The sequence below is a fragment of the Somniosus microcephalus genome, chromosome 3, assembly GCF_052327205.1.
Source record: "Somniosus microcephalus isolate GS21.2 chromosome 3, FLI_Smic_1.0, whole genome shotgun sequence".
Classification (NCBI taxonomy): domain Eukaryota; kingdom Metazoa; phylum Chordata; class Chondrichthyes; order Squaliformes; family Somniosidae; genus Somniosus; species Somniosus microcephalus.
The window spans coordinates 132308048-132331612 of NC_140989.1; the positions used below are offsets into that span (position 1 = coordinate 132308048).

Sequence of the window (23565 nt, forward strand, 5' to 3'; positions counted from 1 at the left end):
GTGACCAAAACTGCACACAATATTCAAGATGTGGTCTCACATGTACAACTGCAGCAAGACATCCTTGTTCCTGTACTCAAACCCTCTCGCTACGAAGGCCAACATACCATTTGCCTTCTTAACCACCTGCTGCACCTGCATGCTTACCTTCAGCGTCTACAGAGGAACAAAAGGCAGCTCCCCGCTTCAATGAGGACTCCCTCCATGTTCTTGTGGAGGGAGTTAGAGGACTTCAGGAGGTCCTGTCCCCAGGTGATGGAAGAAGGAAACCTCCTCAGCAGACAAAGGTATGACGGTAGACAAGCAATGGCTAGCATTTAAAGAATTCATACATAATTTACAACAAATATACATTCCTTTAAGGCACAAAAACCCCACAGGAAAAGTGGTCCAACCGTGGCGAACAAGAGAAGTTAAAGATAGTATTAGATCAAAGGAAGAGGCTTATAATGTTGCCAAAAAGAGTAGTAAGCCTGAGGATTGGGAGGATTTTAGAATTCAGCAAAGGAGGGCCAAGAAATTGATAAAGAAAGGGAAAATAGAATATGAGAGTAAACTAGCGAGAGACATAAAAACAGACTGTAAAAGCATCCATCCATAGGTATGTAAAAAGGAAAAGATTAGCAAAAGTAAATGTGGGTCCCTTACAGGCTGAGACAGGAGAAATTATAATGGGGTATAAGGAAATGGCTGAGAAATTAAACAATTACTTTGGCCGTGATTTTCTTCCTGGAGGCGGGTTGGCATCGGGAACGGTAGTGGGCGGGTTCCCGCACCGCTGTCGGCTCCTGCTGGCATGCTGACACAATTTTCCATTGATTGGCCTAGTTAAGCCCTCCGTGTGGGTTACCCGCCCTCATCACAAGGTACGGGTCTGTTCAGCTGATATGCTGACGCGTTTGCAACCGATGCACTTAAGGGGACCATTTCACCATTAGATCTCAGGTGGTTTCTGATGCTTCTGACTGCTGCTTCTCACCACGATGTCTGCAGAGAAACAAAAGGCAGCTCCCCGCTTCAATGAGGACTCCCTCCATGTTCTTGTGGAGGGAGTTAGAGGACTTCAGGAGGTCCTGTACCCAGGTGATGGAAGAAGGAAACCTCCTCAGCAGACAAAGGCAGCCTGGCTGCAAATAGCTGAGGAGGTCAATGCCAGGTCTGTGTATAGACACACCTGGGTCCAATGCAGGAAAAGGTTCAATGGTCTCCTGCGTTCTGGAAAAGTGAGTATAAATGGTCACTTACCTTAATACTGCTGTGCCCGTCATCACATCCCCATCACTCTGCATTGCTAACCCTTCTCCTGCACATCCTGACTCAACCTAACATCCCTTGCACCATCACCCATCACTCTCTCCCTATGCACAGATTCACTTCCCCATCTAACTATGCACCCCTCACACCCACCCTCAAGGTTATGCACTGACAACAACTAACAACTCAAAACAAGGGAACTTCATTATGGGAAACCAGTCCTTCACAGTCTCCCTCTAAACATCTATCCTATCCATTCTTTACTCTCATTCCATCACTCTCACTGAAACTTCACTTCTTTCCCTCATTGCAGGAAAAGAGAGCCCACAATAGAGGGAGAGGGAGAGAACAGGCGGAGGACCACCATCCTTATCACAGCTGACCAACACTGAGGAGGCCGCTCTGGAAATTGTGGGATCAGTGGAACAGCTCGAAGTGGGGGACGGAGAGACAGGCTCAGTTGAACAACCTGGTGACAGAAAGCTTCTCCATCCATCTTATTTGGCTTTCATGAGTGACACATATGGCATCTGATGTCATTAGAAATTGAATGCTCATCATGTGCACAATGGGATGTGTCTGCAATCTACATATCACATGTCTAACTCATGTCTTTACTCTCCCACAGGACCATCAAGAGCCGCCCTCCCTACTGTCCAGGACGAAGAGCCGGAGGACTCCTCAGAGGATACTGCATCCTCTGAGGGAGCAGCGTCAGCAGAAATGATCGCACCCAGCACCAGCGCAATGATGCACACCTCGGTGGGTCGTTCGCGAAATAGAGTAGTGTGGTCACCTGGCATATCACAACTCATGAGTGAGCAAGAGCAGATGGTGGAGACAGGGACAGCAGTGGAGAGTCCTAATTGGAGGCCGCAGGGCGCTCCTAGCTCTGCTCAGCTGTATGTTGACGCTGAGCCTCGGGGGGCCATCCAGAAAGAGAGCGGTGCTGGAGTTTCAGGAACAAGTGCAGGAGGCTCTGACTGGGTTTGCAACCATGGTGACTGTGAGTGCGCAGAGAATGGAGGAGTCCATCTCAAACATGAGCAATGCCGTGGTGCACGCAATGGCGAATGTAGGTGCCACCGTGGAAAGGATGGCAACCTCCATGGAGGGCATAAATCACCACATTCAAATGAACATGGTGACTGTTCTAAATAGGTGGTCTGCTATGGAGGATAGATCTGCATCTATCGTGGAGAGGAACCAGAGGTACATGGACGTCCCCGTTATGAGGACTGTCAGTACAGAGACGGGTCCTCTTGGCCCCACTGATGTGCAGCAAGCTGATCTCCAGCTACTTGCTAGCAGAGAAGAGTGGGTGGCCCATGAGAGGGATGATGGTGGGAGGCAACATGCAAGTGGGGGCTCCCTTCCAAGCACCCCAACTTCCATCCCCTTGCCAACCCCTCGGTCAGAGCCCCAGATGACTCCCCAAGCAGCGATGGCCGAGGCTGCCCTTGTGCCTTCAAAGGCTCCAAAACCCAGAGGACGACCGCCAAAGGCATCTAAGCAGGCGCAGCAGGGAAGTGAGCAGGCTGCCGCTTCATTTTTTTAAATTAGTTTTTATCGGATGTGGGTGTCGCTGGCAAGGCCAGCATTAATTGCCCATCCCTAATTGCCCTTGAGAAGGTGGTGGTGAGCCGCCTTCTTGAACCGCTGCAGTCCGTGTGGTGAAGGTAATCCCACAATGCTGTTAGGGAGGGAGTTCCAGGATTTTGACCCAACGACGATGAAGGATTGGCGATATACTTCTAAGTCAGGATGGTGTGTGACTTGGAGGGGAACTTGGAGGTGGTGGTGTTCCCTTGCGCCTGCTGCCCTTGTCCTTCTAGATGGAAGAGGTCGCAGGTTTGGGAGGTTCTGCCGAAGAAGCCTTGGCGAGTTGCTGCAGTTCATCTTGTAGATGGTACACACTGCAGCCACGGTACGCCGGTGGTGGAGGGAGTGGATGTTTAAGGTGGTAGAGGGGGTGCCAATCAAGCGGGCTGCTTTGTCCTGGATGGTGTCGAGCTTCTTGAGTGTTGTTGGAGCTGCACTCATCCAGGCAAGTGGAGAGTATTCCATCACACTCCTTACTTGTGCCTTGTAGATGGTAGAAAGGCTTTGGGGAGTCAGGAGGTGAGACACTCACCACAGAATACCCAGCCTCTGACCTGCTCTTGTTGCCACAGTATTTATGTGGCTGGTCCAGTTAAGTTTCTGGTCAATGGTGACCCCCAGGATGTTGATGGTGGGGGATTCGGTGATGGTAATGCCATTGAATGTTAAGGGGCGGTGGTTAGACACTCGCTTGTTGGAGATAATCATTGCCTGGTACTTCTGTGGCTCGAATGTTACCTGCCACTTATCAGCCCAAGCCTGAATGTCATCCAGGTCTTGTTGCATGCGGGCATGGACTGCTTCATTAACTGAGGAGCTGTGAATGGCACTGAACACTGTGCAGTCATCAGTGAACATCCCCATTTCTGACCTTATGTTGGAGGGAAGGTCATTGATGAAGCAGCTGAAGATGGTTGGGCCTAGGACACTGCCCTGAGGAACTCCTGCAGTGATGTCCTGGGGCTGCTGAGGCCACAGGGGTGGCACAATGTAGAAGCACGCATAAGAGAAAGCTGACACATAAATGATCACAAGGGTACTCACTTGAGTGTTCTCATAGAATGCAATGTGAAATTTCTGTTCTTTTATTATGCAATAAATTAATCTTGTCTGAACGTTTGACATCCTTGCCATTTGTGTGATCCCAATTTGAGGTGGCACATGAAGGGTGGGGGCACATTTATGTCCAGCAATGCAGGTGACAGTGGATATAGAATTAACAACAGACACTTACAGCCTCAAGACAGTCTCTCAAATCGTGAAATCAGCAACCACTGATATCTGAAATTGAGCAGATTTGAGAGTGCAGCTTTTAGACTGCAGTTGCAACTGTAAAGTTTCCAGGTCGTAGGCCTTCCCGACACACTTACCTGGCGGGATCTCCGAACGTCGTGAAACCCGAATCAAATGTTGGAAAATTGCAGAAGGCTCTCAAAATAGCAGTTAACAAGCACTTAACAAGGAGTTAAGTGCCTTAAATCCCTTACCCGCCACTTGGTGTCAGGTCTGATGTGAAATCACAGACTCGACACTCTTGAAACTCACACAGAGGCGGGTTTACGGCGGGTTTCCGACCTGCCGTCAATCAGCGTGACTTTAACACCTGACCCACCTCCGAACCCATCCCCTGAGCATCGGCAAAATCACAGCCTTTGTGTCTGTCTTCACCGAAGAAGACGCAAAAAACTTCCCGGAAATAGTGGAGAACCAAGGGTGTAGCGAGAATGAAGAACTGAAAGAAATTGGTATTAGTAAAAAAATAGTACTGGAGAAATTAATGGGACTGAAAGCCTATAAATCCCCTGAACATGATGGCCTACATCCAAGGGTTTTGAAAGAGGTGGCTATAGAGATAGTTGATGCATTGGTTGTCATTTTCCAAAAATTCCATAGATTCTAGAACGGTTCCCGTGGATTGGAAGGTAGCAAATGTAATGCCACTATTTAAGAAAGGAGGTAGAGAGAAAATGGGGAACTACAAACTAGTTAGCCTGACATCAGTAGTAGGGAAAATGCTAGAATCTATTATTAAGGACGTGGTAACAGGGCACTTAGAAAATAATAATAGGATTGGGCAGAGTCAACACGGATTTATGAAAGGGAAATTGTGTTTGACAAATCTGCTGGAGTTTTTTGAGGTTGTAATGAGCAGAATAGATAAGGGGGAACCAGTGGATGTGGTTTATTTGGATTTTCAGAAGACATTTGATAATTTGCCACACAGGAGGTTATTAAACAAAATAAGGGCTCATGGGATTGGGGGTAATATACTAGCATGGATTGAGGATTAGTTAATGGACAGGAAACAGAGAGTAGGAATAAATGGGTCATTTTCGGGTTGGCAGGCTATAACTAGTGGGGTACCGCAGTGCTTGGGGCTCAGCTATTCACAATCTACATCAATGATTTGGATGAAGGGGCTAAATGTAATATATTCAAGTTTGCTGATGATACACACTGAGTGGGAATGTAAGTTGTGAGGAGGATGCAAGGATGCTTCAAGGAGATATCGACAGGCTATGTGAGTGGGCAAGAACATGGCAAATGGAATATAATGTGAAATGTGAAGTTATCCACTTTGGTAGGAAAAATAGAAAAGCAGAGTACTGTATTTTTTAAATGGTGAGAGATTGGGAAATGTTGGTGTTCAGAGCGACTTGGGTGTCCTTGTACATGAATCACTGAAAGTTAAGATGCAGGTACAGCAAGCAATTAAGAAAGCAAATGGTATGTTGGCCTTTATTACAAGAGGATTTGAGTATAAGAGTAAAGCCATCTTACTGCAATTATATAGGGCCTTGGTGAGACCACACCTGGAGTATTGTGTACAGTTTTAGTCTCCTTACCTAAGGAAGGGTATACTTGCCATAGAGGGAGTGTAACGAAAGTTCACCAGACTGGTTCCTGGGATGGGAGGATTGTCCTGAATAGACTAGGCCTATATTCTCTAGAGTTTAGAAGAATGAGAGGTGATCTCATTGAAACATACAAAATTCTTACAGGGATTGACAGAGTAGATGCAGGGAGGATGTTTCCCCTGGCTGGGGTGTCTAGAACCAGGGGTCACAGTCTCAGAATAAGGGGTCGGCCATTTAGGACTGAGATGAGGAGAAATTTCTTCACTCAGAGGGTGGTGAACCTTTGGAATTCTCTACCCCAGAGGGCTGTGGGTCGTTGAGTATATTCAAGACAGAGATCGATAGATTTTTGAATATTAAGGGAATCAAGGGATATGGGAATAGTGCAGGAAAGTGGAGATGAGGTAGAAGATCAGCCATGATCTTATTGAATGGCAGAGCAGGCTTGAAGGGCCAAATGGCCTACTCCTGCTCCTATTTCTTATGCTCTTATGTTCCTTGTTGTGTGGTTTGTGTATGGGCCTCTCCCATATCTTTATCCATCTCCACTATTTTCACATTCTTTTATCCATTTCAAATCTCTCCATAACCTCACTGATTTTTTATACAATCTAACAGTTTTCTTTTAAACATTGTGCAGGTTATTAAACTCATGAACTCACTCGCTATGTTTGGCATATTCATTGATCCCCTCCCCCTCTCCCCATTACTTTTGTGCTTCTCTCTATTCCTTTCCAACCATACTAAAATTCAGACCTGATTGAGAGTTACATGGCTGAAAGATCAATAACATGTCTTTTTACAAATGTTGACTGACCTGCTGTGTCTTTTTTCAATATTTACTATATTTATTTCTTGAAGGTACAAAAGTGATCGTGCAATTCTAAGGGAAGGAACAGTGTACATATTCCTTTGGAAAAATTGGACTTTTTACATTAAAAAGATGCAATAAGGTTAATTCTAAGTAATTTTTAACAGATTTTTAAAATAAAGGAAAGAAAAACCAATTGGCATTTGGATTTTCATCCAACCAGATTCCACATAGAATCATAGAATCGTACAGCACAGAAAGAGGCCATTCAGCCCATCAAGTCTGCGCCGGCTCTTTCAGAGAGCAATCCAATTAGTCCCACTCCCTGCTCTTTCCCCATATCTCTGCAATTTTTTTCTCCTTCAAGTATTTATCCAATTCCCTTTTGAAGGCTACTATTGAATCTGTATCCACCACCCTATCAGGCAGTGCATTCCAAATCCTAACCACTCATTGCGTAAAATTTTTTTTGTCTCATGTCGCCTCTGGTTCTTTTGCCAATCACCTTAAAACAGTGTCCTCTCTTTATCAATCCTTTAACCATTGGAAATAGTTTCTCTTTATTTACTGTATCTAAACCCTTCATGATTTTAAACATCTCTGTCAAATCTCCTCTCAACCTTCTCTGCTCTATGGAGAACAACCCCAGCTTCTCTAATCTATCCACATAACTGTAATCCCTCATCTCTGGAAGCATTCTAGTAAATCTCTTCTGTACCCTTTCCAAAGCCTTCACGTCCTTCCTAAAGTCTTTCCTAAACATCCCCAAAAGTTATCTCGACAGTCACTCTCTCACATCCAACCCTCTACCCGTCTGTTTTACTTACACCAGCCATCCCATCCACTACTAAGTGTACTGTTAGATACTTTTGCAGACCCTTATGCAGAGTTGTCTAATACCCTTATTCAGGGGTGTAGACAACAAATTTTAAATTGTACATAATTGTTCCAGACGCTCTTCTATCTCCCACCACCCCCACCCTCTGCCGTTCCCAGCCCCCCCAATCCCCCCACCCTCTGCCGTTCCCTGCCCCCCCAATCCCCCCCACCCTCTGCCGTTCCCAGCCCCCCAATCCCCCCACCTACTGCCGTTCCCAGCCCCCCCATCCCCCCACCCTCTGCCGTTCCCAGCCCCCCCAATCCCCCCCACCCTCTGCCGTTCCCTGCCCCCCCAATCCCCCCCACCCTCTGCCGTTCCCAGCCCCCCCAATCCCCCCCACCCTCTGCCGTTCCCAGCCCCCCCAATCCCCCCACCCTCTGCCGTTCCCAGCCCCCCCAATCCCCCCCACCCTCTGCCGTTCCCAGCCCCCCCAATCCCCCCCACCCTCTGCCGTTCCCAGCCCCCCAATCCCCCCCACCCTCTGCCGTTCCCAGCCCCCCAATCCCCCCCACCCTCTGCCGTTCCCAGCCCCCCCAATCCCCCCACCCTCTGCCGTTCCCAGCCCCCCAATCACCCCCACCCTCTGCCGTTCCCAGCCTCCCCAATCCCCCCACCCTCTGCCGTTCCCAGCCCACCCATCCCCCCACCCTCTGCTGTTCCCAGCCTCCCAATCCCCCCACCCTCTGCCGTTCCCAGCCCCCCCAATCCCCCCACCCTCTGCCGTTCCCAGCCCCCCCAATCCCCCCGACCCTCTGCCGTTCCCAGCCCCCCCAATCCCCCCACCCTCTGCCGTTCCCAGCCCCCCCAATCCCCCCACCCTCTGCCGTTCCCAGCCCCCCCAATCCCCCCACCCTCTGCCGTTCCCAGCCCCCCCAATCCCCCCGACCCTCTGCCGTTCCCAGCCCCCCCAATCCCCCCACCCTCTGCCGTTCCCAGCCCCCCCAATCCCCCTACCCTCTGCCGTTCCCAGCCCCCCCAATCCCCCCGACCCTCTGCCGTTCCCAGCCCCCCCAATCCCCCCACCCTCTGCCGTTCCCAGCCCCCCAATCCCCCGACCCTCTGTCGTTCCCAACCCCCCCAATCCCCACCACCCTCTGCCATTCCCAGCCCCCCATTCCCCCCACCCTCTGCCGTTCCCAGCCCCCCAGTCCCCCCACCCTCTGCCATTCCCAGCCCCCCAGTCCCCCCACCCTCTGCCGTTCCTAGCCCCCCAATCCCCCCCACCCTCTGCCGTTCCCAGCCCCCCAGTCCCCCCACCCTCTGCCGTTCCCAGCCCCCCAGTCCCCCCACCCTCTGCCGTTCCCAGCCCCCCAATCCCCCCGACCCTCTGCCGTTCCCAGCCCCCCCAATCCCCCCACCCTCTGCCGTTCCCAGCCCCCCAGTCCCCCCACCCTCTGCCGTTCCTAGCCCCCCAATCCCCCCCACCCTCTGCCGTTCCCAGCCCCCCAATCCCCCCACCCTCTGCCGTTCCTAGCCCCCCAATCCCCCCCACCCTCTGCTGTTCCCAGCCCCCCAGTCCCCCCACCCTCTGCCGTTCCTAGCCCCCCAATCCCCCCCACCCTCTGCCGTTCCCAGCCCCCCAATCCCCCCACCCTCTGCCATTCCCAGCCCCCCAATCCCCCCACCCTCTGCCATTCCCAGCCCCCCAATCCCCCCCACCCTCTGCCGTTCCAAGCCCCCCCATCCCCCCACCCTCTGCCGTTCCTAGCCCCCCAATCCCCCCACCCTCTGCCGTTCCCAGCCCCCAATCCCCCCACCCTCTGCCGTTCCAAGCCCCCCAATCCCCCCACCCTCTGCCGTTCCAAGCCCCCCAATCCCCCCACCCTCTGCCGTTCCCAGCCCCCCAATCCCCCCACCCTCTGCCGTTCCTAGCCCCCCAATCCCCCCACCCTCTGCCGTTCCTAGCCCCCCAATCCCCCCCACCCTCTGCCGTTCCAAGCCCCCCAATCCCCCCACCCTCTGCCGTTCCAAGCCCCCCAATCCCCCCACCCTCTGCCGTTCCCAGCCCCCCAATCCCCCCACCCTCTGCCGTTCCAAGCCCCCCAATCCCCCCACCCTCTGCCGTTCCCAGCCCCCAATCCCCCCACCCTCTGCCATTCCCAGCCCCCCAATCCCCCCACCCTCTGCCGTTCCCAGCCCCCCAATCCCCCCGACCCTCTGCCGTTCCCAGCCCCCCCAATCCCCCCACCCTCTGCCGTTCCCAGCCCCCCAGTCCCCCCACCCTCTGCCGTTCCCAGCCCCCCCAATCCCCCCCACCCTCTGCCGTTCCCAGCCCCCCAATCCCCCCCCACCATCTGCCATTCCCAGCCCCCCAATCCCCCCACCTTCTGCCGTTCCCAGCTCCCCCAATCCCCCGACCCTCCGCCGTTCCCAGCCCCCCAATCCCCCCACCCTCTGCCGTTCCCAGCCCCCCAATCCCCCCACCCTCTGCCGTTCCTAGCCCCCCAATCCCCCCACCCTCTGCCGTTCCTAGCCCCCCAATCCCCCCCACCCTCTGCCGTTCCAAGCCCCCCAATCCCCCCACCCTCTGCCGTTCCCAGCCCCCCAATCCCCCCACCCTCTGCCGTTCCCAGCCCCCCCAATCCCCCCACCATCTGCCATTCCCAGCCCCCCAATCCCCCCACCCTCTGCCGTTCCCAGCCCCCCCAATCCCCCCACCATCTGCCATTCCCAGCCCCCCAATCCCCCCCACCCTCTGCCGTTCCAAGCCCCCCCATCCCCCCACCCTCTGCCGTTCCTAGCCCCCCAATCCCCCCACCCTCTGCCGTTCCCAGCCCCCAATCCCCCCACCCTCTGCCGTTCCAAGCCCCCCAATCCCCCCACCCTCTGCCGTTCCAAGCCCCCCAATCCCCCCACCCTCTGCCGTTCCCAGCCCCCCAATCCCCCCACCCTCTGCCGTTCCTAGCCCCCCAATCCCCCCACCCTCTGCCGTTCCTAGCCCCCCAATCCCCCCCACCCTCTGCCGTTCCAAGCCCCCCAATCCCCCCACCCTCTGCCGTTCCAAGCCCCCCAATCCCCCCACCCTCTGCCGTTCCCAGCCCCCCAATCCCCCCACCCTCTGCCGTTCCAAGCCCCCCAATCCCCCCACCCTCTGCCGTTCCCAGCCCCCAATCCCCCCACCCTCTGCCGTTCCCAGCCCCCCAATCCCCCCACCCTCTGCCGTTCCCAGCCCCCCAATCCCCCCACCCTCTGCCGTTCCCAGCCCCCCAATCCCCCCGACCCTCTGCCGTTCCCAGCCCCCCCAATCCCCCCACCCTCTGCCGTTCCCAGCCCCCCAGTCCCCCCACCCTCTGCCGTTCCCAGCCCCCCCAATCCCCCCCACCCTCTGCCGTTCCCAGCCCCCCAATCCCCCCCCACCATCTGCCATTCCCAGCCCCCCAATCCCCCCACCTTCTGCCGTTCCCAGCTCCCCCAATCCCCCGACCCTCCGCCGTTCCCAGCCCCCCAATCCCCCCACCCTCTGCCGTTCCCAGCCCCCCAATCCCCCCACCCTCTGCCGTTCCTAGCCCCCCAATCCCCCCACCCTCTGCCGTTCCTAGCCCCCCAATCCCCCCCACCCTCTGCCGTTCCAAGCCCCCCAATCCCCCCACCCTCTGCCGTTCCCAGCCCCCCAATCCCCCCACCCTCTGCCGTTCCCAGCCCCCCCAATCCCCCCACCATCTGCCATTCCCAGCCCCCCAATCCCCCCACCTTCTGCCGTTCCCAGCTCCCCCAATCCCCCGACCCTCCGCCGTTCCCAGCCCTCCAATCCTCCCCACCCTCTGCCGTTCCCAGCCCCCCCAATCCCCCCCCACTCTCTGCAGTTCCCAGCCTCCCAATCCCCCCCCCCATTCCCAGTTGTTCCCAACCCCCCCAATCCCCCCACCCTCTGCCGTTGGTGGAACGATTAAAATCGGGGATGTGCAAGAGGCCAGGATTGGAAGAGTGCAGAGATCTTGTAGGGGGCTACAGAGATAGGGAGGCGTGAGGAGGCCATGGATAGATTTGAAAACAAGAGTGAGAGTTTTAAAATTGAGGCGTTGGTGGACCGGGAGTCAATTTAGGTCAGCGAGCACAGGCGTGGAATTACGCTGTAGTTAGGAATTCCCAATCTTGTAAAGCATGTCGTGTGAAATCCTATCCAAAGCAATGTTCCATTCCTCAGAGTAGCAGCCGCAGCAGATCGAAGCTGGAAACAGCACTGAGGGTGGAGCCAGGAGCAGAGATCGTTTGCAGAGGTTCAAAAGTGAATGGGCTAGATTTTGCTGGAGAAGGGCATCTCGCGGCCTGCCCCACTAATTAGACTTCTTTGTTTGCATGCACTGCATATGCCTCTGTCCTCGTTCTGAGAGAGTTCAGTATTGGACTGTTAAATCTTAACTCTTTGCAGGATTTTAAATACTAACAGCTACAATTTATCGAGGTCATTAAAACATCTGTGAATCAAAGGACTGCAATAACATGCATTTATTCCTCCAGTACAGCCTGGTGAGCAAGTTGTATTTGTGTGAGACAATCCAGTTTTCATCTGCTGGCATGACCTTCTTCAGTCCTTTGAGGGATGCTAAATGTCTCAACTATTCCTGCGGAAATCATTTCTAAGCACTTAGTACAAATAAAAGTGGTAACTCAAGGGGTAACAAATGCTTAAAATGGATTTGGCTCAGTTCTTTCACTTAGGGTTGCCAGCTCTGGTTGGGCCTCTGGAGGTCTCATCACATGACTACCCGCCACTCCCACACTCCCGCCATTGGTCCATCCTCCAGGCACACTGGAAACAGACTCTTTGTTCCCCAATTGGATGAATCTTGACTGTTAGTGAAACAACCCTTCCCCACCCCGCCCCATCTCCAACGTTTTTACAACTAATAAATGAAGGTGTTCAAAGAAAATGAGAAAAGACTCAATTTTGTTTAAGGCCTCTATGATTTTTCTCTACGGTTGATCACAGCAGTGTCCTGGAGATTAATCTGCAATTCCTGGACACCGCAGGACAATCCTGGAGGGTTGGCAACTTGGATTCTGATACATTTCTTTCAAACTATTTTTGCAGTTTACAAGTCCCTTTGTTTTGTTTGTTTGGCGAGAGTAACAATTCCTCTATTTAAGTTACGGGGTGATTTGCTACGAGGCCTACATCATTTCGATGTTGAAACTAGCCATTAGGAGGTGTACAACAGATGCATGAATGTGTAACGCGCGACAGATGTGTGGGAGCTATTTACTATTTCAATTTACTTCTTACTGTACATGAAGATAGAATAGTCAGAATGGTACTGGAATAATGGGAACAATTGGCACTGGTTTGATGCAGCAAATCCTGTGCACAATAAGCAAGAAGTTACCATTAGCAACACTGCATAGCGCGAATTATTGGGCTTATCTAATAGTTCTTTAATAGCCACATCTGACTGACTGTAAAGCAGCAAAGGTCCTGCTGGGGAACTGCTGTGTTTTAATCTTTTGAAACCAACATGTGCGAGATTGCAATCTCCTGTCCTTCCCTTTGTGGCTACCTGTTCACGACGTTTCTGTTTTCGGCTCGTCTGTACAATGCGCGGAAGGCCAAAAAGTCGTGAATTGTGACTTTAAAATGAGCAGGCGTGCACAAGCTTTCGCTTTATGTTGTGTGAGAGTTGCGCAATCGGATCCTCAACATAAACGGCGGTTTCCACATCGCCCCAGCCCTGAGGCGACATTGCAGCAATATAAATCAGCCATAAGACACTGAGAGGTTTGTCAAGCACAGTAAACTCAAGCAGAGTGTGATTCAGACTTTCTATCAGTCACTAACTGGCTGCAGATGACAGGCTCCTCCAACTTACATGACTGCTGATGTGATGTGTTTGTGGTTTAATAGCACTGTAGAAAACCTATATGCTTTTGGCTATTTGAAAAAATGCTCGGGGAAAAGAAAGTACAGTGACTCATATGACCAGTTAGATGCGTGGCTTATCTTCATTTCAGTGTTTCCGGTGCTGAGGTTCATGTGCTGGGCCACATATTGAGAATTTGGGCCCATACCCCTGTGATTTTCTGTCCACTGTACTGGTAGGAGGCGCACACCTGTAGTCCTGATGTGTGCTTCTGCCACATAAAGCCCTTTCCCAGGACAACACTTTTACCCATGGTCATTAAGTAACTCAGCATCTGGCATTAGACTTCCGTTTTTCTATATGGTGAGAATTTTGTGAAGCATTTACTACCCACTCAACAGTTTTAAGATTGACAGAGATTGTAAAACGAAAACGTGAGTTTAAACATTGCCTTATCACTTCAAAATATCTAAAAGCACATCCGCAACAAAATACAATGACTCTTGTGAAGCAGATTAACAACAAATTGTAAACAACAACAACTTGGATTTATATAGCACCTTTAATGGAGTAAAATGTCCTAAGGCGCTTCACAGGAGTGATTATCAGGCAAAATTTGACACCAAGTCACATATGGAGATATTAGGACAGATGCCCAAAAGCTCGGTCAAATAAGTAGGTTTTAAGGAGCGTCTTAAAGGAGGCGAGAGAGGCGGAGAGGTTTAGGGAGGGAATTCCAGGGTTTAGGGCCCAGGCAGCTGAAGGCATGGCCGGCTGAATGAAACTCGGTGTTTAAAGGAATTTTTCAGATTTAACACACTAAAAGCTGCTTGTGTTTGTGCCGTTCCCGTTTCATGTATTATTGAAAACTACAGGAGTGTCTGTCTCAATTGTTGATTCATGGTAGTACCCGACAGTTCAGGTGAATGTCAACTTTAGCTTGGACAGTCCTTCAGTACTCTACTGGATGAAGGACAACTCTGAGCATTCTTCAATTGCAGCAAAGTCCCAGCGCAGTTTAAGTTTGTGCTGTGACAGACATGTGTACAAGCAATTCTCCTTCATGGTTTGGAACTTCTAAGCTTGCAATAGATGGGCTTCTTTTGTCCACTGTGTGAGCTCCAGGACCAATGTGGATTTATAGTGAAAGGGCAAAATGGTTGGAGGGGAGCTGGGCTTTGGCCTATACTGACCTGTCACTCCGAAGCTTGGAGGGGAGTGGGGCTCATGGTGGATATGTACCTTGGTTATAATCCCTTACATAAGATCTGTCTTAAGCAGTTGGTTATGAGGAAGCCTGGCACGTAACATTGAACTTGAATTTCGCAAATCTGGCTGCCCAAAATAAAAGGTTCACCAATGTCAGTATTTATGTTAGTCACTGGGATGTCATTGCACATCATACCTCCTGATGGGAATTTTTTCTTTCTGCTATAGGGGACTGTGTTTAATTCCTGGAAGGCAATTTGGGTTGTTCTTTTAGAAGATGGGATTGAATTTTACAGTAAAAAAGCTGACGGGAGTCCCAAAGGAGTCATTCCGCTGAAGGGGAGTTTGGTTACATCCCCATGCCTGGACTACAGCAAAAGAATGGTGTGTAAATCCAAATTATTTATTGCAATTTTTTGGTTGCTTGTAAATATTAATTATTAAATGACACATGTTTTATAAAAAATACTGCATATGTATAATTGTCGAGTAAATTATATTAGTAAATTCTTGACTTAAGCTAAAATATGACTAAATTTTGTTTGATGAAACTAAAATTAGGATTAAATTTCCTGTAAGAACTAGAACTAAAATAAGACTAATATTTGAGAGAAAAAGAGAAAAACTGTAACTAAATTTATTTCTATCAGTAAATAGCATTGTTTCATAATTCAATCACGGATGAGAGAGACAGTTAACTCTCTGAAAACTCCTTCACATATACATCATAGGAACTGCAGCTAGTTATGTGAATAAAAAGACTTTTAAGGTTCAAATTATTATGTAAACTGGCAGATTAAACTGTAGCCTTTAATGGTCACATTAATTACAGTTTTTAAAACTTAAGAATCCAAATAAATAATCTAATACATGCAAAAATGTTTCATTGTTATAGAATCATAAAATCGTACCACACAGAAGGAGACTATTCGGCCCATCGTGCCTGTGCCGGCTCTTTGAAAGCCGATTGGTCCCACTCCCCTGCTCTTTCCCCGTAGCACTGTAAATTTTTCCCCTTCAAGTATTTATCCAATTTCCTTTTGAAAGTTAGCGTTATATCTGCTTCCACCACCCTTTCAGGCAGTGCATTCCAGATCATAACAACTGGCTGCGTAGAAATCTGGAACTCTCTGCCATACAGATTGCTTTTGTGTGTGTTTTATTCTGTAGTTGATTTTGCCCTCTTACAGTTGTTTATCGTGAAATCTTTTTTCTCCCAGTTTGTTTTCAAGTTTCATACAGCAAAGAGTCAGGACCATTATCTGCAAGCTACATACATTGAAGAACGCGATTCCTGGGTGAAGGACATCAAGAGAGCAATTCAGTGTATCGAAAGTGGTCAGAAATTTGCACGAAGGTCAACAAGAAAGTCTGTCAAGTTGCCTGCAAATATACATTTGGGGTAAGACCTTCAATTGATCTGTTTATAGTGTCAGCTGTGGCTCAGTTGGTAGCACACTCGCCTCTGAGTCAGAAGGTTGTGGGTTCAAGTCCCACTCCATAAAGCTAGGCTGATACTCCAGTGCAGTGGTGAGGGAGTGCTGCACTGTCGGAGGTGCTGTCTTTCAGATGAGATGTTAAACCGAGGCCCCGTCTGCTCTCTCCAGTGGACGTAAAAGATCCCATGGCACTATTTCGAAGAAGAGCAGGGGAATTATCCCCAATATCCTGGCCAATATTTATCCCTCAATCAACATAACAAAAACAGATTATCTGGTCATTATCACATTGCTGTTTGTGGGACTTTGCCGTGCGCAAATTGGCTGCCACATTTCCCACATTACAACAGTGACTGCACTTCAAAAGTGCGCCATTGGCTGTAAAGTGCTTTGAGATGTCCGGTGGTCATGAAAGGAGCTATATAAATGCAAGTCTTTCCTTCTGTCTACATCTTCTGTCGATACAGCAGCAAATTGATTAATCTGCATAGTTGGTCTAGTTTGGTGAGATAGAAGCATTGACCTGTAGTTAATTTGGATCGATAAAATGAGAGTCCGAGATCTTTGTGACTTCAGTTTTATCAGATTCGGTATGATAATGTTATGTGTGCAAAGAATGGAGTTAAGAATGTTATTGGAGAGAGTTAGTCAGCAGTAGAGACCATGAGGGTGTCAAGGCCAAATATGATGATGAGATTAACGGGATGGCCACAAGTGCCTTAACCCTAAAGTGCCGACTCAAATTCCGACATCTTACACAACCTGTTTCTTGCAAACTTGCCTGTGCATAGCCTTTGTAACTGGTTGCTTTAATTCCACCCCATCCACATGCCAATTGGTCCTGACCATCCTCTCAATAAAAATCAGCAGAAAATATCACAACCCAAGGGGCAGGCCCTCCATGACTGCAGTAAAATATCTTTTACTGATCGTTCAATTTGTGTAAGTACATTGTGTGGATTGTTACTAAAGCCATACAGACCAGGAAGGGCCCAGGTTTGATCCCTGGTCTGTGTGCACTGAAACCATCCTGATCAACGTGACAGCACTCACCTTCAGTGTCCTAAACTGATCTTTGGAACCCACATCCAGTCCATTACCAAGACCACCTACTTTCACTTTGAAATATCTCTGTCCCTCCCTCACCAGGTCACTGGGATTGAAACCCTGATCCACTTCTTTATAATTTCCAGACATCCCATGCTCTCCTCCCCACCAAGCTACCTCCACCCTACATGATTTCCAACTCATTTTATCTCGCACTAAATTCTGCTCTACTATCACCCCTGTCTTCGCTGATCTCTGGTGGCTTCCCACCCCTCGGCATATCAACTTCCAATTCCTCATCCATGTCTGCAAATCCCTCCATGTGCCACCCTACCTCTGCAACCTCTTCCAGTCCTATGTCCCAGCTCTTGTAGTGTACTGTGCGTTTCCTCTCCCTCTACCATAGATGGCAGAGCCTTCGGTCATCTTGCCCCACACTCTGAAATTCTCTCCCTAAATCCTTTCACTTTATTATATCTCTCCCTATTTTCAACAGCCTTTTAAAACCTATCTCGTTGACAGTGCATTTGACTACATCCTCTAATTTCCACTCTCTTCCTTGTGTCTGACCCAGCATTGTGAAGCACATTGGGATGTTTTGCTATGTTAAAAGTATCCTACGAAGGGCCTGTTACATTGTTATAGTATCACATCGTTAAATGGAACTACTTTGACATGGAACTACTTTGGTATGGTGTAGTTATATTGCTATGTGGCACACTGTGCACGGGCAGTGCACAGTGCAGCATCGGACATCTTGTATCACTCCGCACCATGCGGCAGCACTGTAACAAAAGCAAGAATACAGCTTAGTAAAAGCACTAACTAAAAATGAACTAAAAGTGTCTGTAATATATATAGTATAAGAACACAAGGAGACACAACATGGTGGCAGCGGTATAAGTGAGTACAAATTCTGCTATACGAACTACGAATAAGACGAAAAATGATTTTATGAGCTGATTGTGAGTGCCGGTGTCTGCAGAATCATACGGGAAACTAAAATGACGGCTGCCGCTGCACTGACTGTGCAAATGCAACCCCTCATGAACTGGGAAGCCGACGATATAGTAGAAGCATTCTGCAAGTTCAAACAGAAATATGAGCTTACATTCAAAAGCTTCCTGAAGGGTACTACCAACGAGGAAAAGGTTAGTTACATTCTGTTGTGGACAGGAGAAAAAGGCCTAGATTTGTATAATAGCTGGAGTTTGACTGAAGAGGAAAAGGAAAACCCAGCGACAATTTTTGATAAATTCAGCAACCATCTAGAGCCTAAATCCAATCACCATACACACAGATACAAATTCCAGAGTCTAAGACAGGAACCCGGTGAAACAGCTGACAATTTCCTGACAAGGCTGAGAAATGAAGCCAGCAAGTGTAAATTTAAGGAAATGGAGGAAAGGCTTGTGGACCAGCTAATATGGGGGTCAGCACATGTAGAGGCACAAAAAGCCCTGATAGGAAAAGAAAAGCTTGGAATAACAGAGGCTATAGATACTACGAGAGCTCATGAAGCCATGAAGCAGCAAATGAAAATGCTGATTTCTCAAACGGCTGACATGCGGACAGTTTCTGAGATGGACAACAGAGTGGATGCAGTGAGAGAAAAGTACAACACACAAAGACATGCACATGACAACGGGGGAAACATGTACAGAAATTGTGGAAGACCGCACGATTACACAGACAAGAGGAAATGTCCAGCATATGGAACAAGCTGCAATGCATGTGGCAAACTAAACCACTGGGAAAAGAGGTGTAGAACGAAGAAAGGAGGAACATACATCAAAAACAAAGGAGGACAGCAGAACCAGAGAAAGAAACACAATATCCATGCCATGGATCAGCAGGATGATGATGATGATCACGACAATGCACTAAACATCGAAACCATAAAGATACTGCTTCACGAGATGTCCAGAGTGGAAAATACTCTGAGGAGAGAATTGCACACCATCATCCAAATCAAAAAAAAGGTCAAAGGTCGGCCCACAACCATTAAATTAAAGTTGAAGCTGGACACAGGGGCTCAGAGCAACATTCTCCCATTGAGACTGTACCAGCAGATCTTTCCTGAAAACCTGAGAGAAGATGGCTACCCGAAAAGCGGTTGTTTAAAGGCAAGTAATGTCACACTGACAGCATACGGGGGGAGTGAGATTAAACAACTCAGAATAACCTTTATCAAAGGGACACATAAAAGAAAGAACATCAACTGCATGTTCTATGTCACCGACACTGAGGGGCCAGCGATCCTGGGATTAAACAGCTGCGAGAAGTTGAGATTGATCTCAGTGCATCACGAGCTGACAGAAACGCCACTGAAGATAGACAGCAACACCCCATTGGAGAACTGCCCACAAATCAAGAGTAAAAAAGACTTGATAGACATGTATCCGGAATGTTTCGATGATACAGTGGGATGTTTCGGAGATTTCCAATACCACATCACCATCGATCCAGAGGTAAAGCCCGTTATCCATGCTCCACGAAAAGTACCCATCGAGCTGAAGACAAAGCTTGAAAGAGAGCTAAAGGAGATGGAAGAAAAGGGAGTGATCGTAAAGGTCACTGAACCCACAGACTGGGTAAACTCAATTGTGGTACTAGAAAAGCCAAACGGGCGTCTCAGAATATGTTTGGACCCCAAAGATCTAAACCAGGCGATAAAGAGGGACCACTATCCCACCCCAACGCTAGAGGAGATTACGCCATCACTGGCAGGAGCCAAGGTTTTCTCAAAACTAGATGCCAGAAATAGATATTAGAACGTGAAGTTGGATGAGGATGAGGATGTTGACAACATTCAACACACCATTTGGGCGTTACAAATTCCTGCGGCTACCATTCGGGCTAAAGGTCAGTCAAGATATCTTTCAACAGAAAATAGACGAGACAGACAGAGGCTGTGAAGGAGCTATAGGGATAGTTGATGATATTCAGATCTATGGAGCAGATGAAAGAGACCATGACATGCACCTACATGAGGCCATGGAGAGTACCAGGATGGCTGGCATCAAGTTAAATGCAGATAAGAGCATAGTTAAAGTCAAGGAATGCCAATTCTTCGGTATGATTTATACACCAGAGGGAGTCAAGCCAAATCCAGAGAAGATTGCGGCGATTGCTGAAATGAAACCACCCAAAGACAAGAAAGAGCTGAGGAGTTACCTCGGCTTGGTCCAATACATGAGTTCTTTCATCCCACACATGTCGGAACATACAACAAATCTCAGAGAGCTATTAAAAGAAGACACCGAATACCAGTGGTCTGAATCACACAAAAGGAATTTCAAACAACTTAAAGAACTGTTGTGCAAAGAAACAAGTCTGTCATATTATGACAGAAGAAAACCAGTCACTCTGCAAGTAGACGCTTCTACCAGAGGACATGGGGCAGCTCTGGTGCAAGAAGGAAAGCTGATAGCTTTCGCATCAAAGGCCTTGACGTCAGCCGAGACGAGATATGCCAACATAGAAAGAGAACTATTAGCAGTAGTGTACGGATGCGAGAAATTCCATACATACCTATATGGCAGACGATTTTCAATAGAGAGTGACCATCGTCCACTAGAACAGATCTATAAGAAGAAGCAGTGCAAAGCGCCTGCAAGACTGCAAAGACTAATTCTAAGAATCCAAAGCTATGACTTCACGCTTAAATATAAGCCAGGAAAGGAAATGGTGCTAGCAGATGTGTTGTCTCGATTGTCACCATATGAGAAACACGAGGTGGAGGACCTAACAGTAAAAATCCACCACCTAGTGAATGTTACCCCTACAAAGCTCAGTCAAATCAGAGATGAGACTAGCAAAGATGAAGAGTTGCAACTACTCACACAACAAGTAATACAGGGGTGGCCGGAGAGAATCCAGCAGGTACAGGCGACAATTCGTCAATACTGGACGATCAAAGACGATATTGCAGTAGAAGACGGTATTCTCCTTGCTGGATCGAGGATCATCATGCCAAAGACGATGCAGACACAACTTCTCCATCTCATACATGAAGGCCACATGGGAATGGAGAAATGCAAGCTGAGAGCCAGATCAGCTGTATACTGGATAGGCATGTACAAAAATATCGAACAGATGGTCTCTGCATGTGGTATATGCCAGAAATACAGAAATGCACAACAGAAAGAGGAGATGATACCTAGTGAAATACCGTCAAGACCATGGCACACTGTTGGGGCAGATCTCTTCATGTGCAATCAAGAATGGTATCTCATAGTAGCAGATTACTATTCCAAGTTTCCTTTTGTGAGAAGGATGAAAGACTTGAGAGCCACAACTACCACCAGGATTGCAAAGAGCTTGTTTGCTGAACAAGGAATCCCGGAAAAGGTAATCTGTGACAATGGAACCCAGTTCACATCGAGTGAATTCAGAGCTCTGGCAGGAAAGTATGGGTTCAAAGTAGTAACCTCATCCCCACATTTCCCAAGGGGACACGGGTTCATCGAAAGACAGATCCAGACTGTCAAGAGAACTCTCATCAAAAGTAGTGAGATGGGGGAAGACCAAGACCTTATCCTCCTATCACTCAGATCAACACCACTGAAAGCAGACATGAAATCACCTGCGGAATTGCTGAATGGGAGGAAGTTTAAGACTACACTACCAGCAAAAATACATCCTCCCCAGGACCAGGAGGACTTCAGACAAAAGCTGGCAGAAGCACAAATCGTAGGATGCAAACATTACGATAAACATGCAAAGACGCCACCAGAATTGCTGAATGGACAATCAGTGCATGTGCAAGACGCAGTGTTGAAAACCTGGAATCCAGCCAAGGTCATTGGAAAAGCTGATACTCCAAGACCCTACTTCGTAGAGACTGAACCTGGTAACCAATACAGATGGAACAGACTCCACATCAGACCTTCACCTGAACTGGATAAGCAGCAGACAACATCAGCAACATTGACAACACCAGCTACCACAAGCAGTACAACACCAGAAACAAGCGCTACAAATCAAACAACCACGAGCATGCACACTCCAACTCCAAAGGCGACAGCAACAACAACAATGAGAGTGGAACACACCAAAACACCGCAGAGAGGAATGGTCACCACCAAATCCACAAGATGGAGGGACAACATCCAACCACCTGAGCGATATCGCAAATAAAAAAAAACTCATGATTCTTTGTAGTTGATAATAATAGTTTAGATATAATATTTGTTAATTTAAATTGTTAAATTTCATATTTTAGTTTTTTGAGAAAGAGGGATGTTACATCGTTATAGTATCACATCGTTAAATGGAACTACTTTGGTATGGTGTAGTTATATTGCTATGTGGCACACTGTGCACGGGCAGTGCACAGTGCAGCGTCGGACATCTTGTATCACTCCGCACCATGCGGCAGCACTGTAACAAAAGCAAGAATACAGCTTAGTAAAAGCACTAACTAAAAATGAACTAAAAGTGTCTGTAATATATATAGTATAAGAACACAAGGAGACACAACAGGGCCCATTGAGACACTCTTCATTGCCTCCTTACCAGCAGCAACCCCAACTGTCCCATTTTACTGTTTCACTGGCCTTCCTGCCCAGCACGCCTACTGGGGGCTAACCTTGCTAATCTCCTCCCCATCCAACTCACCCCTCCCAGCGCTGACCCTGTGGACGCTGGCAGTGGGTCAGCCATCACCGACCCTCTCCGCATCAGCCTCCAGAATGTCCGTTCACTTGCGAACAAGGCCCTTGCCATCCATGAGCTTATTGTGGATGATTGCATCGACATCATGGCCCTGACGGAAACTTGGTTGAGAGGTGATGACCCCTTACCCTTAAATGAAGCCTCCCCACCTGGCTATACCTTCCACCACTTGCCCTGCTCAGACCGCCGTGGTGGCGGTGTGGCTCTCATCACCAAATCATACCTTGGCCTGTCCCCCTACTGCTCCGGCACTTTCTCCTCCTTTGAGCATCTCGCCTTATTTCAGCCCTTTCACCTCTCATTTAAAATTCTCATTCTCTAACACCCACCCAAGGACCATAAAAATGTTATTACCGAGACAACTTCACTGCTTTTCTCCCTCAGCCTCTGTAATGAACGACTTCTCATTCTCGGTGATTTCAATCTTCATTTCAATTCACCATGCTCTCTCTCCTCTGAGTTCACTAGTCTTCTATCCTCCCTTAATCTCTCCCTTCATGTAAACTCCACAACCCATATTCACGGCCACCCCCTCGACCTTGTCATCTCTTGTGGCATCACTACTCCCATTGTGTCGATCGCAGATAAGGCCATCTCTGACAACTTCCTCATATCGCCCTCCACCCACATCCCCCTTCCCCCACTACCCCCCAAACCTACTTCCTTCTGTGTCCGTCCCTGGAAAAAACTCTCCCCCAACTCTCTTACAACTGCACTTATGAAATCCCAACTGTCCAACCTTTGGCCCTCCATTCACCATGACATTTCTGCAGCTACCGATCTGCTCAACAACACCCTCACCACCACCTTTGATGCTCTAGTCCCTATTAAAACAATTACTCTCTTTCACCCTGGCCACTCTCCCTGATACGGCCCTCATCTTCGCTCCCTTAAGTCCAAGTGACGCAGACTTGAATGGATATGGTGGACAACTGGTTTAGCCATTCACCGCCAGATCAGGCTAGACCACATAAAGCATTATTGGGTTCTG

At 48.8% G+C, this 23565-nt stretch overlaps 1 protein-coding gene across 1 annotated transcript in view; it reads left to right on the forward strand.

The window, feature by feature from the left end:
* The first annotated feature begins 14650 nt into the window (after window positions 1-14650).
* The window catches only part of plek (pleckstrin), a 77536-nt gene continuing 68621 nt past the window's right edge, over window positions 14651-23565 (forward strand). Inside the window, exons 1-2 of the mRNA XM_085981631.1 lie at window positions 14651-14793; window positions 15630-15811. Coding sequence (XP_085837757.1) covers window positions 14791-14793; window positions 15630-15811 — 185 coding nt within the window. The 5' untranslated portion in view covers window positions 14651-14790. The remainder of the gene's footprint in view (window positions 14794-15629; window positions 15812-23565) is intronic.